Source organism: Arachis hypogaea, chromosome 1, assembly GCF_003086295.3.
Source record: "Arachis hypogaea cultivar Tifrunner chromosome 1, arahy.Tifrunner.gnm2.J5K5, whole genome shotgun sequence".
In the NCBI taxonomy this organism is placed as follows: Eukaryota; Viridiplantae; Streptophyta; class Magnoliopsida; order Fabales; family Fabaceae; genus Arachis; species Arachis hypogaea.
The window spans coordinates 20,474,537-20,489,864 of record NC_092036.1 but is presented as its reverse complement, the minus strand read 5'-3'; the positions used below and the strand labels follow the sequence as shown (position 1 = coordinate 20,489,864).

Sequence of the window (15,328 nt, the reverse complement as noted above, 5' to 3'; positions counted from 1 at the left end):
AAATTTTTTAGCATCCATAATCCTTTTTTTTTGTTTTAAAATTGTATTATATACTTTTTTGAATTTGGTTATTTGATGTTTATTATTTTTATTATATGACGATATAATTAAAAACTGTTACGGATCGCCGAGTTCAGCTCATTAGCCGTCAGGTCAGGCACTGCTCCTGACCTAGGCCCAAGGCAACCCCCACAAAAGAGATTCCGACGGGTCGGGTCCTAGAACGCCCGACCCAGGACATACCCGACTTACTATCCCTACGGTTCAGGACACTGGTCGGGCTGGTGCCTTCGAATCATGACCCGAAACTCTGACCCGGGGTCCGGAACGACTTGTCCTTCCCACGTAGATTACGATAGCTCATGAAAGTTTCTTGAACAGTGGGCTAGGTTATTCTCAGGGCCCGCTCCGCACAATATAAAAGGGGAGAAGTTAGCTCTCCTCCGAGATATGTAACATTCTTACCTAATTCGGCTACCACATCGTATGGACGCTGATTTGATCGTCAGAATGTCCTTGTAGGTGGCCACCCCCCATGCTTCACACCGCCTCTGACGTCACTAGTACGCATCTCTATCTTGGCTCCATATTAGCTCAGGGTCTCGCCCGCTCCTCTTCTCATCACCACCCGACCCACCAAGTACCCAAAATCATTAGATAACGAACATAAACATTAAACTTATTTTATCTTAATTATTATAGTAAAATTAATGTATTTTTTTATCTAAATAATATAATCTCCGTATGACTATATTTTTCTACATGAATCGGGGATTTGTGAAGGAATATTTTTGTCACACAAAAAATGGGGATGGGGAATAAGAAGTCTCGCTCTCCTATATTGTCATCCCTAATTTTGTCGGATATAACTTATGTGAACAAAAAGAGAATTTAATTTCTATAAAAAAGAAAAGGAAATATAACTTTGTATCACACTTCTTTTTATAATAATAATAGAGTCTCGTATCCTATAAATGACAAACAAAAATTTTTCACGTCTGTTACACAAACAGTACAATTCAGTTAGGGAAGAAGAGAATCTAAAAGTTGAGCATCCATTAGAAACAAAAGAACTAAAGAAACAAATTGACTTCATTACATTACAGATCTAACAAAGTTAAAACTATTTAAATAAAGTAAACCAAACTAAATTCATTTTTATTGTGACTTGTATGTGATTCTAAACTTCACAATTGGTGGTTGATATTAAAAATCAAGAGAAAGTATTGACAGAATTCACTCAGACCTCTCTAGGGTCAACGAAAATTGAAAAATCAGGGGGAGATTTGGTCCAGTCACCAACTGATCCGTCACTGTAATCCTCCCCTAACCGTTTTATGCACCATAGATCCTCCTCACACGACAGCATCTTCCAGTGCGGCACTCCTAACCGCAGCGGTTCCAGCCTCGAAACCTCCGTCGCCACCGCCCCGCACCCTTTCTCTTTCGCCAGGTTGTGTGCAAACCCACACAAAGCCCGAACCATCTTAACCGCCTCAGGTCCCTCCCCTCCAACTCCATACAAGAAATGAAACCCGAACGGCCTGAAGAAATTCGGTATCGAAGGAAGCCCGAGCCATGGGAAAGCCCGATCAACGACACGTGTCATTTTCGCTAAAGCCCGCTTCACGCGCGACACGCCTCTCACCTCAAGTGAGAACACTTCTTTGCAGTTCCAAATGCTGAGGACGGCCCAGGAGTGAGGCGGGGAAGCAAGAAAATGTGCCGGGCCGGGCCACGTGTCAGGCCCGTAACCCCCTCTCGGAACCGCCAAAAAGGTTCCAAGTGAGAGCTTGTTGTTAAGAACAGAGTCAATGTCGCGCGGGAAGAGCTCCGTTGTGGAGAATCTGAGTCGGTATAGTGATTCGGCGTCGTTTTGGTCAAGCTTTATGATTTTGATTTTGGAAGAGGTTTTTACCCGGTGCTCGAAAACGGGTTTGACGAGAATAGACGGAGTACGGAACTTTGAGTAACCGCATTTGTCGGTGAAGAGATTAATGGACGCAACGTTGTTGTTTTCCGTTGCCATGTATGAGTACTCTGCACCGTTGTCTCTAAACCATTTCTCCATCGCCCGTACAAGCTTGAGACCTATACCCATTCTCCTGAACCCGCGCCGCAGAGAATATAAACTCAGTCAGCACATTAACGGTTAAAATAAAAATTTATTTCAGGCGGTTACGGTCAGTTATAGTACCTGTAGAGTGGTGAAACGCGAAGGCCTAATATGTAGGCTAGTTTGGTGTAGACAGGGACTTGTTTGGCGGTGGAGTCAGCAGTGTTGTTTTTTCCGTGTCTATGGAGCTTCTTTCCGCATGTAACGGTTTTGATGCAACCTCTTGTCATGCCCACTATTTCATTGCCTATCTCAGCCACCTGGTGAAGACAAACTAAAAATGAGTATTTTTCTTAAAAGAATGGATATAGTTAGGTAGGTATATCATACATCGGTATGTTATGATTATTTCCATTATTTATTAATTTGTTTATTTAGGTGAGAAAGACTTTTTTTAAGAGAAGTGGTTTGGGTGGTAAGAGAACATATAAGGAAATTACAAAAGAAATGGAGAAATAATGAAGATATGGAGAATATGTGTTTAGTAGTAGTACTAGCATGAGGAAAGTAGGTGAGTGGCGGACCCTGCAAATAGGGTCACCGCGGAGGTCGGTGAAGAGGGAAATCTTGCCACTGGGTCCAACTTCGCATATCCTCTCAACAGCTCCTACTCCCTCTCTGTCTTTATTTGGCTCGAACTCTCTCACCACCACTTCCACCTCCTCACCCATATCACTATTTCTTCTCTTTTATGTATGTGAGGGTCACTATAATATATATTAGCTAGTTAGAGCACAAGAAGTATGTAACTTTGTGACGTTTTATATCTCTATTTATAGGAAGGAGAAGGCTATGTACATATCGAAAATGGAAATTGTAGCGCTATTTCAAGAAGGTTTAACGTGTTTTGTAAGCAGAGGTTTTGTATAAGTATATAACTAATAGAATCACTATCTCCAACAAAATATTTAGAGAGAAACAAATGAGGGAAGAAAGCAAGGTTTTGAGGTCTATGCGTTAATCATCTCGACTCATATGGTTGAGGGAAGGAGCGTGTTTAAATACCTGATCTTCTCAACTCTCTCTCTCATGAGAATCCATACCACTTCCTATACAGTATTTAATTCCTTTGATTTAATTCTAATAATTATTAGTAGTAAAAGTATTAGTATAGGAATATGTCCTTATGTATTCCCCTTTTTTGGTCCCTTTCTTTAATGTGGCTTTCTCTCACTCCCCCTTTTCTAGTTCCAGGTTAAAGTTCCTCTTCCTCCCACCAAATAATTAATGATGGGAAATGAAAAAGAAAATTATATATGCAAGAATTAAACTATGACGAAAAAGAAATGGATGAAAGAGGAAATGGCGGCTGTGGTTCCGGCTGCGGAGTACTATATATAACATCCGATGTTGTATGTTGTTGGTGCTGTTTTATTTTCCTCTTAATTTCAGTTTATAGAGAAGGAAAGGTGTTATTACTTATTAGTTGCCATAAGCCCATAAGTAACATGACTTATCTCAAACAGTTTGCTCAAATTTAACTTTTGATTTTCTCCCAAATAAATCTCTTTTTTTAGTCTTATCTTTATTTTAAAGATTCTCAAACATACCCAATATTGCCTCATAAATATCCTTTGTCTAAATTGGCTAAAGAAATTCATGACATGTGCATGTACATCCATATTGTTTGGACAAATTAATATTTGAACAAAATATTTGAGACAAATATAATACTTAACCCTCACATAATGTCCTTTACATCCTCCAACTCACTACTACTAGGCTCATGTGGTATGGGATGCACATGCATATTTCATGCAGCGAAAGCAAAATCGATAACTCACAACTATTACACATCCTTCACTCTCCAAAATTGATTAAATTGTTGTGTTCTGTTCACACAAGTTGCTTAATACAACTATTAGAGATGGCAAAACTTCTTGAGGCATGAGATTTTTACGAAAATTGCGTTGAATGAGAATTCAGTTGTGAATTTTTTTTGCAGGGATGAAAATGAGAAGTAAAATTTCTTCAAGGCACGTGCGAAAATCCAAGCAGAAATTTCTGTTTTGCTAATCTCCAAAATTTATAAATTTATTTAATTGTCTTTAATAGATTATTTCACATATCTGTTTCACATATCTGTTTTTTAGTAATTTCACACGCTAAATATATATAGATCCCAAAATTGCTATCCTCATTTACTAAATATCCTAACGCCATTCATACTCCATCCAACTTCTCTGCAGTCACTCCCTCGTCACTCTCCCTTCTTACTACATCGTCACCCCTCACCGTGCCATCACTCTCACTGGTCGTTCTCTCTTTTCGCGCCATTCTTTCTCCTCTTCAAGGGTGGAGTTCGTTCTGCTTTCTGCAACTCTGTGCTCTGCTTCGCCATAACGTTCCCACTGCGTTATTTCAAAAGAAGTCACTGATCTATCATTTAAACTTTTTGCATAAAGTCTTACTATTTTTGTATAGAATGGATACTTGTAATTTCTCACGACAAAAAACAGGGACGGAAAGCAAATCTGAGGGCGAAAACGGTAGGAGGCATCCCGCTCCTACCCTACTCAGTGCTATCCCTAACAACTACATGCAAATATTTTTTTTTTTCAAAAAGATAGAATTCATTTTAACAAGACGTAAATTACAAAATGAATCATATAGGTCAAGGAAAAAAAAAAGAAGCCACCACTAGTATAAAGATGGCAAAAATAACTTTTTCTAAAATTGTTTATTTGGCCACAGTTAAAAAACATACTCTAAAAAATATAGATTAATAATAAGAGTATAAATTATGCATAAAATTAAAGATATAGGAGAAAAATAATTATATTAATAATTTTAACTGAATTTCTTAAATCTATAAAAAATAATTTTTTTAAAAAAATCTCAACTTCACAATAATTTTATTCAAAAAATTAAAAAATAAATATAACTAATTAGATTAAAAATAAAACAATTAGCAATAAAAAGTAGTACAAATGATGAGATATACTCATTGACTCATTGTTACTAGGCTCGCGAGGAGATACTTACAGCTTGGTCAACAATAAGCAGAATATCGTCTTTTTTGCTAAGACTACAGAAGATATGAATATGGGGTATTTAGTTATTCCCAATTGATTTTTATTATGATAAAAAAAGTGTTATTCAAATTGTACATAAAGTAATCTTTTATTAGTACACTAGTAATTATATTGTTGGTATAAAAAATGAGTTTTTTTTCAAGAAGCATCTCAACTGTCAATGATTTTGACTACTAAAGTAGAAATTGGTAAGCTAAAGTTGAAAAGAAATGGTACAAAAGGCGAAAGGTAGTTAGTGCTTTTCTCTTAGCATCAAGGCTTGCTACTCGACCTTCAAGTTAAGTGAAAGACATAGGTATGAGATTTGAGAAGCAAGCTGAAGAAAATGTGGGACTTGAAGACCAAAGAAGATGTGGGTGTCAAACATAGGAGGTCAAGATTCTTCATGGTCAAAGCAAGGTCATGGCTGAAAAAAAAGAAAAAGTAAGATAGTGGACAACGGGCTCCATGACAAGACCATCTCCATGACATATAAATAGTAGAAACTCAGAAGAGATCTAGAACTTCAATCAAGAATACTAGATCATCACATAAACTCATAAAATTCTCAGTTTTTCGCGACGCAACGGAAGAAGATGGAGTGCAAGTGTATGTGAGTGTTAGAGTCAGCTTTTAACTTGTTTTCTTTTGTTTATTTGATTAATTGTCTTTCATTTCTTTATATTTTGTCGTTATTCTCTTTCCTTTACGATTCAATTTTATATTTCATTGATTTTAAACTTTTTTCTACTTATTTATTTATTTATTTATTTTACCTTGTTCAATATAAATTTGTCACTAGTAATTTCAACGTAAGTCACTTCAACACTATTACTAAGTAATTTCTGGGTCGAGTTCACTTTTTATCAGAGGAGTTGTATCTGCTCTCCAAATTGAGATCCTGATACAAGCTCAATTCAACACCCTGTTGAGATATACCAAAAATCGAGTGAAACAAATTGGCACGTCCGATAAGATCCTAGGTTAAGTAACATGTCAAAATTTGCATGCAATTATGTAGTGACAAATGGATAATGTCTGATAGAGCCTGAACTTCGACGGATACGTCGAATAAGGATATTGGGAATTCCACTAGAAACCCTGAAACCAAAGTAGTTTCTTCGATTAGTCTTTCGAGTCGACGGTCGACAGAAGAGATTCCAACTGCTGTACTTGTTACATGACCTCCATATAGGTTACCCCCAAATTATTCTCCACCTATAAAAAATCCCAATATGGGAAACATGGGAGGTGCTACTATAAGGAATAATAATTTGTATAATCCAACACCACCCCCAGGATATCCCTTCACGGGACATACCATTATAACCCTAGCATGGCATACTATCATGCTTATCAACACTTAATGAACAACTCTTCATATCTGGGATCTATTCCCATGCCACAACCTATTTTCACAATGTCGAAAGTTACTTTGACACAAGACATAGGGGCACCTAGAGTGTCGATATGAGAGACACATACCTCTATATTCCCAGAAATGTCGAGGCAGATTTTTGTCGGAATATCTTTGCATAATACAGTCAAATCCTTGGTTGTATTTATACAACAAATCGAGGATAGCCATCATGATCTAGTAATATGTTGACACAACAGATGGCTACAGTATTAAATCTCATGTTAAAAAATAACAATGCTAGAATAAAGCAAGTTGCTCGACGAGTCAATGATAGTGTAGGAGCAATTAATCGACCTTTGGTTCCATCTTTCGTGGGAGTTCATGTTAATAATCCTCCTCTCATGTTAAATAGAGGAGACGATCCGAATAGGGTTTTGAACGAAACCAGAGCAAACAATGTTGCTCATGCTTATGGTCAAAATATAACTCAAGTTGTCATGTGAATCTTGAATAAAGCAGGATTGAATATTAGAATAACAAATCAATCTTACTTTATATCCCCTTTCTCATATTATGTTTTACACGCTGAACTCCCAAAGGGAGTCAAAACTCTTAAATCTTTTTCAAAGTTTGCTGAAAAAAGTGGAGAATCGACTGTAGAGCACATTGCTCGATATTTGTCAAAATAGGCGACTTAGCTAATAATGAATATTTGAAAATGAGATATTTTTTCTCTTCACTAATAAAGAATGCTTTCACTTTATTTTCAAATTTATAACCTAATTCGATCCACAGTTGGGTTCAATTAAAAAGCTTTCATGATCAATTCTTTAGGGAAGAAATAAAAGTGACTTTGTCTGACTTATTTATAGTGAAGAGAGAGAAGACTGAGATAATCAATGACTATTTTATCTGGTTCAAGAATATGAGAAACAAATATTTATACCTATTCCTGAACCTGAGATAGTCAAGATGGCTGTCAATGGGCTTGGTTTCAATATTTGAAGAAAACTAGTAAATCAACAATTCCTCAATTTAGCTCAATTGGCTGATAAAGTACAGCAAATTAAAAAATTGAATAAAGAAAAAGAGGAGCTAAAGTTGAAAAAAAGAAAGCCCTTTTTCAACAAAAAGGTTAACTACATAGATTGCATGAGCGAGGAAGAGTCAAACAGTGAATCTACTTTTGCTGCAGAATTAAAAGACGTGCCTCCTTATGTGTGCGATCTCTTAATCCGGCAAAAAATAAGACTCCTTTGTCAGGAGGAAAGAATTATTTTTTGACCTAGTAAAATCTGAACAGACCTTTGATATGTTATTAAAAGATAAACAACTTGTGTTCCCTGAAGGAAAGAAATGCCATCTATTTTTGAAATTAGAAATAAAAAATTTGTAAATTTCATCAAGTTTTTGGACATTATACTAACAATTGTGTTCATTTCAGGGACTTGATACAAAAAGCTATTGACGAAGGTCGACTTAAGTTTGCAGATAAGCCTGAAATGAAGTTGGATTTTGATCCTTTCCAAGTCACATCGAATTTCGCTAAGATAGAAGAAGTGGCATTTATAATTAACATGGCTTTTGTTGAACCTATAAATAAAGATGAGCAATTCGAAGCAAAAAGTCTATTTATCCAAAAGCAGAAAAATATCTGTTAGATTTTTTGTTAAGACAAAGGGAGAAGGAAAGAAATATAGTTATATGCCCTCGATGTAGTGCCTTGTTCAATACTTCAGCGGCTAAGGCTTTCAACCCATATAAAAAGTGTTAAGAGCGTGTTCATCAGGAAGAATTAAGACAAGCTTGACTGAAGCAAGACATTAATGTTCAAAAGTTTGTAGCTGCTCCCATCAAACAAAAGATGTGTATGGTGGTGACAGATGACCAGAAACCTCAAAGGACATTGAGTCGAACTAGAGTTCCTTCAGCCAATGCCTCGAACAACAAATAGGTATAAAATAATGTCCAAAATTACTCCAGGAACTACAATTTTAATGTTTCTAGGGAAGGTTTTGAAAATTGGGCTGGGACCCAAAAAAGAGGAGGTTCCAGACAAGGAGCAACTAGAAGGGGCAATGGTCAAGGAAGGCCTCGACACAATTTTACAGAAAGGGCTCCCTTCATTTTAAGACCTGTGGCCCAAACGCAAAATGCTGATGTTGATATACAGGGTCTATATCACGAATTGCACAAAGAAAGTAAGTTATCTCATAAGCAAGAATAGAAAGGAGACAAGGTGTCGGATGAGTCAAAGGAGATGTCAGCTATCAACTCGATCCCCAAAGGAAAAGAAGAAGAGATGCTGACAAAAAACTTCGACTTTGGTTTTGAGGATGATCTAGATGTGATGTTTGGAGAAACTAGTTTTGGGTATGTTGCCACAGTTTCTATTCTCCCTTTTGACTTTCAAGGCAATCCTGAAGGGCTTTGGAATTATCTAGAAGGAGATTATAATGATATAATTCTAGGTGACGAATGCCGATTTGTCGAAGATGGCATGATTAAGGAGAGGTTATTTGAAAGGCCTGATGAGATCACCAAAGGTCCTCTTCGACCATTGCATATTAAGGCAAAAGTTAAAGTGTTGGTGATTAAACGCATCTTGGTCGATAGAGGAGCAGCAATTAATTTGTTACCTGAAAGTATAAGATAGTTGAAGATTTGATTAAGACAAATCTGGCTATTATTGGATTTAATGGTAGGTCCACAACCGCAGTGGGAATGATCCTACTCAGGATTAAAGTCGAAAGTATTGAACGACCGACAGTGTTTATAGTGGTACCTACCAAGGAAACTTTCAATGTGCTTTTAGAAAGAGATTTAATCCATGGTGTATGAGCAATTCCCTTGAATCTGCATCAGAAATTGGTGCTATGGGACGAAGATGAAAGGTTTGAAGAAATTGAAGATGATGATAGCCCTGAAATTGAAGCTGACGATAGCCCTTGCTATGTCGAGGAAATGAATGTCAACTTCAAAGAATATCATACTAGTGTCCAACCATTGGATACTAATATGAGCACTTTTGACCACACTCTTATCAAAGGTTATTATGTAGGGGCCCATGGTATGAAATTAGTCCTTATGGCCAAGGAGAACTTGGCCATCATGTCCACTTGAATGGATATATCGAGTGGTGTGTGGAATTGAACTCCATACAATTGAACCGGCAAGTGCACCGGGTCGTCCAAGTAATACCTCAGGTGAGTGAGGGTCGAATCCTACGGAGATTGTTGGATTGAGCAAGCAATGGCTATCTTGTAAATCTTAGTCAGACAATTAGAAAATATGGCTGTTTATTTAAAAGCATAAACGAAATAGTAAAGAACGAAATACCAAATTGATATGAAAACAGTGATAAAGATTAAGTTAAGGCTTCGAAGATGCTAAATTCCTTCTGGATTAACTTTTCTTACTGTCTACTTCAATAACGAATGATTCATTCAATGGCAGCTGTAAGTGACTAACTCATGTCCTCTCATCAAGTTAATCTCTTCTAAACCATAGCAGTCCACCATATCCGAGGAACTCATGTCCTCTCATCAAGTTAACTCATGGCTTCTTACTGTAGCTGAAGATGAAGCTCTAAGCAATTCACTCCCATTCGCAATCCTACTCAAAATGCCACAGACAAGGTCGGATCTTCCAGATCAGAGAATGCTGCTTATCTGCCTCTAGCTTTAGCGCCACAGAGACCTCAGTAACCCATGGTCAATGGGATTTCATGTCACGTATCCAAAGTTGCCCATGTACTCTCTTGGAATCCGCAATGCATTCTCTAGCTTTAGTTCAATGCTATCCAGGTCAGGATGTAACACCCCAATTACCCTAAACTTTACCTCTAGCCATAAAGCAAAGGTTAATCAGAGGTTACGACAGTTCTAAGGCTTATATTTATATATAGAAGAGAATAGTATATTCTAGAAGCTTGATGAAGGATTAAGTTCAAAGACAGAATTAGAAAAGCGTGAAACGTTCACACGAAGCTAACGCATAAGATACAAGGTATAAGTATGAGAGAATAAAACATATATAAATATAAGAATATAATACTCATAGAGAACTAGCCGCAGCTTGCGGAGTTTAAGCCGACTAGTTATATACAGACATACAGAATTTTGGAGTTAAAACAGCTTATACAACCTATCTCTCAAATAAGCCCCTAAGGCCATAAAGATAAATATACAAAAGGTGAGAGAATACTATGACGAAAGTAAAACAGAAATAAACAAGGAACGAACCATACTCCGCTCTGTCACCATATCCGCAATCTCACCGGAGTAGATTACGACCTGCATATGAAAAACAACAACAAAGTATGGAATGAGAACCGAAGGTTCTCAGTATGGTAACAATGCCCAATGATGTAAGATTTAAGGCCCCAGAACGCCGAAGGCAATCCTAGAATTTCACACCACATACAGATATTCAAGCTTAGAACAAAATAAATAAATATATAAGGAACTTAAACCATAAACCGGGTTATCTAAACTTAGGAAAATTCTAACTAATACTAATCACACCGCTGTATCCCACAGCCTTTGCCAATCCTAACCTCCATGTGATCCCATCGCCACCGCCTACCTAACCTCCTCAGCACCAGACAAACACAATTACTGCAAACAAGCAATACACATGTAATAATCATATATAGCAAGTAATTCAAGAAGCAAGTAGGTATATTATACAATTAGGCAAACCCAAGTAGTCAAAGCAAGCAAGCACATAAGAGATGCATATGATGAATGTCTATCCTATTGGCTCATGATATCACTTGTCGGTCTATGAATGCCAACCCGACACATCCTTTCGGATGTCGCCTTTTTGCCACGTCCGAGGATATAACGCCTGGCACGCTTTTGATCCTAGGATATAGTGTCTGGCACACTATCGTTCTGAGGATATAGTGCCTGGAACGCTTGCATGCTCCATCCGAGGATATAGTGCATGGCACACTCTTGCGGCAGAGAAGGAAAAACAACACCAACATATAACTCATCACAAATCATTCCAAGGATATAGTTCCTGGCGCACTCTCAATATTTATCAAGATCATCATTTCATTTTAGGAGTTCTCAACTCATCACAACCATCATCAATTCATGATTTCCATTCCAAATCATTAGTCCATCAGTTTCTCAATTCGTTGTCCGTAATCATCAAGTTCACTACTCTTCCTCCTCTCTCAACCAAACTCATCCTCAAACACCAGAAACCTAAACCTCCGTTTTCTAACTTTTTATCAAATTACCAAGTTAAAATCACCTAGGACCTTCTCTAAGTTTTGATATCCAAAAACGAGCCAAAAATCTTAAATAGGTGTCACAGAAGTTTACAAGCCTAATTCTCCGTCTCTAGACTCAAAACGGAAGTATCCTATAGATTCGAACCCAGTTGAAATAGTTTAGTTGAATAAAATAAAAAGGAAAATCATTTCTCTTGCAAAAACTGATTTTAAGTTTGAAATCTCTGCGCCAAGACAACAAGCTACCCTGTTCTTAGAAAATCCACCAAAAATCATATTTTCATTTGATGTATCTGAAATTTTCCAGAAATAAACTAGACTCATAGAGCTTTAAATCAGTCAAAGTCTCATAAAAAAATCATTTTTCTGGAGAGAGTTATACTGATTACAAGTTTACTTTCAAAAACTAGTTTTGCTGTCAAAATAGCTAAGAGCTCTATTTTTAAAAGGAGCACAACTCCTTCTACAAAATTTATAATAGTCTAAAAGTTTGACACAAACAAGAAAATATTCCAAGTCTCAATGTCTTTTTGATTCCACTCAAAATTATGGTCAGGATTGGGAGGTATAGGCTTGGAAAGTTGCTGGTTTGATTATGTAGCAGTAAAAAATCAGTTTTAAAGTAACAAACTTTAAAACTTTATATCTCCTAATCCAACCGTTAAACTTTAACCAAATTTTTCTGGAATTTTTTACACATCACAAAGATTCGAGAAAAATTAATCCAATTCAATTTTGATGGTTAGATCGTTCCCAAAAAGCATCCGAAGCTGCTGTCAGAAAATAGATTATGCAGAATTTTGCCAAAACTCAACTTTTACCAAAACTTACAAAACCTCAATTTTACCAGAAGTTCTAATTCAAACCAAATCAATCACAACCCAACAATACCAAACAACATAAAAGCTCATACCCTTCCTTTTTCCAACTCAACCATCCATAATATCCCAATTACATTATTCAATACCATCAAATTTCTTAATCATCAACATGCAAAACCATCATAAATAATCTTTAACCAACAACAAACATCAACAACCACTTCAAATCCTTATCACTTAACCTCAACATTATCAATCATTATCCACATTCATATTACCACACTCAACATACGCATCAACAATAATTTCTCATACATAATCACTTCAATTACCACCCATCATCATCATAATTATCATCTACCATCAATCATAGCTTAACATCAATAATGCATCCTCTCGCAATATTAACTCAAATCAACATCATTCAATATTATCACCAACCATAAGACTCAAAACCCACATTCATCATCATAATATATCATTACATATCATAATCATCAATATCTTTTATTCCAACCCACCACACACATTTACATTAACTTATTACCTTAAATTCTCATAATCATCATTATTTATCAATGTAACAAATCACCATAAATACTCATCAATACCAATAATTTCCAACAATCATCATCAACCATAATAATCCAACACAACCAATAATTTACTTTAATTCACTTATAATTATTCATATATCAACCACATTCAATCTTATCATAGGGTCAACTAGCCTAAGTGTCCATGAATATTGCATATTACATAAAAAAAATTGAAACCATACTAGCCAATTCTCAAACACACCAAAACACCAAAACCAAGTCACCAAGCTTGATCCAAGGCCTCAACCAACTCTAACAAACACCACAACTCAATCTAACATCACATATATATACCAAATCAAAGCCTAATATACATAAAATAACTAAACACAAGGGTTTAGTGGAACCTTACCTTATCCAATGAGATTATAGGTAAAATTCAATAATTACCCGCTACTAGAGATCACCTAAACAAACAAAACCACAAAACTTGCTCAAAACCCCAACCCAAAAATGTGCAGAAACTTAGGGTAGAAAATTGGGATTTGAGCTTCGAGTTCTTACCAGTAAAACTTAGATAGAAAGAAATATCTCGTTGAGAGCTTAGCGTGGTCGCAAACGGCTCGTCAATCGGAGCTCCGGATCAAAAGTTATGGCTCCCAGAAGGTGGAGGTGAATAGTACGCTCTCTTCTTCCTCTTCTCTCCTCAAAACCGCGCCCCTCTTTTATTTTGGAGAAGAAATGAACTCAGCTCATTTAATGAGCTTATATATGTTGGATCTTGGGTCCGGTCCAACCGTTAGTATTTTTGGCCCGTTTTGCCCACTTTGAGCCAAAACCTTTAAGATTATTGTCCGGTTTTCAATTCTAAATTATTTTTATCCCTTTCAAAACAATAAATCAATTTTCAAAATATTGTTTTCCACAATACGCGGTACTGGACAGACTAGAGCCGGTACTGCCAGCTTAGCCGGCAGTACGCATTTTTACAAAACTTTTTGAAACAGATATATTTTCCAACTCAGAAAAATTCATTGAAATCAAATTTCACCTTTTTATTTTCAAATTAAAACTTCTAAATTTTGAATCTATCTCGGACACTTAAAATTATTTTATTAAAATGGCTTTATGTGAAAATGCGGGTTCTTACACAGGACTCGCACGGAACCCATGTAGAACAAGGATGAATGTCACAGTTCACCCCCAATTCATTGAGATTGAAGAACGAGAACGCATAAGAGAATCGAATCAGACATATTAAAATAGAAACAGTAATATTATTAATCCATGAGAATTAGCAGAGCTCCGAACCCTAACTTAGGAGGTTTAGTTGCTCATAGCTTATAGAAAATAGCAGTGAAGCATTCGAATAAGCTAAAGATCTCTAACAAGGGTGATCTTTGTTCTATTTATACTATTGTAATAATGAAAAGAATTCTATTTATACTATTCTATCTTATATGAAAGTTTCCAAGGCTATCAAGGCATCGGTCAAAATTTTCTTGTTCAGAAAATTGTGGGCAGCTAAAAATCAAGCTTTTAAGTTTGCATTATTGTTGATTTCTTCCAAATGATGGTTGAGGCATTCAAAAACAATGCTAGCCTTTTCAACCACTGAAGGGTCGGAGCCTGGTGGAAGTTGTGGCTTAGGAGAGGTGACTTCTTCTTCATGACTTGGAATAAGTTTGTTGTGTCTTGAACTGGAGGATTCCAGGTTCTTGACTAGAAGAAGATAAAACTCTTGTCCCTTTGGAAGAGTATACCTATCGAGCTTTCAAAGGGATGTTGGCAAGGTCTAAGTCAAATTCATCAGAGTTTAGATCTTCAGCTCAAGAGTATGAACATTGATAGGAGACTCATCATATTCGATCTCAGCTAGCTTTTGGGTAGAAAAAATGGTTGAAGTAGCTGCAGCTGATGTCAAAATAGGACCAAACTCCTGCTGGGTCTCAGCATTGGTTGGTAGAGGCATATAACTTTCTTGGAAAATATATATGTTACATATAGCAAAAATGTGACTATAATAGAAGAAATAAAAAGGCAAGTACAATTACCATGGGAGAGTCAGTAGAAGCCTGGAAAGTTGCAGTTGACAGTGTAGGCTGAAATGGACTTAAGAAAGGCAGAGAGACAGTAACCTTTAGAGGTTGGGTAACTTCAGCTTTGACACCTGATGGGTCGATACCTGGCTCGGAGTAGCTTTGCGTTTCAGCTTGAGACTTTGAGCTAC

General features: G+C 36.6%; 1 protein-coding gene across 2 annotated transcripts; it reads right to left on the bottom strand.

Moving 5' to 3' along the window:
- Positions 1 to 1,036: 1,036 nt before the first annotated feature.
- Positions 1,037 to 3,179, bottom strand: LOC112800281 (probable N-acetyltransferase HLS1). Of its 2 annotated transcripts, none has more exons than XM_025842481.3 (3): positions 2,611 to 3,179; positions 2,198 to 2,376; positions 1,037 to 2,105 (listed from the first exon to the last, which is right to left on the bottom strand). In XM_025842481.3, exons 1-3 carry the CDS (start codon positions 2,785 to 2,787, stop codon positions 1,241 to 1,243), a joined length of 1,221 nt encoding a protein of 406 aa, XP_025698266.1. In that variant the 5' UTR covers positions 2,788 to 3,179; the 3' UTR covers positions 1,037 to 1,240. The 2 variants fall into 2 exon arrangements, with proteins under 2 accessions (XP_025698266.1, XP_025698274.1); XM_025842489.3 differs by having other exon boundaries at positions 2,641 to 3,089.
- Positions 3,180 to 15,328: the final 12,149 nt, after the last annotated feature.

Excerpts from the sequence above, each read along its gene's own strand:
- LOC112800281 (XM_025842481.3), bottom strand. The coding sequence starts at position 2,787 with ATGGGTGAGGAGGTGGAAGTGGTGGTGAGAGAGTTCGAGCCAAATAAA. Across the intron at positions 2,377-2,610 it reads CACCTACTTTCCTCATGCTA|GTGGCTGAGATAGGCAATGA; the intron begins GTACTACTACTA and ends TGTCTTCACCAG. Across the intron at positions 2,106-2,197 it reads CGCGTTTCACCACTCTACAG|GAGAATGGGTATAGGTCTCA; the intron begins GTACTATAACTG and ends GCGCGGGTTCAG.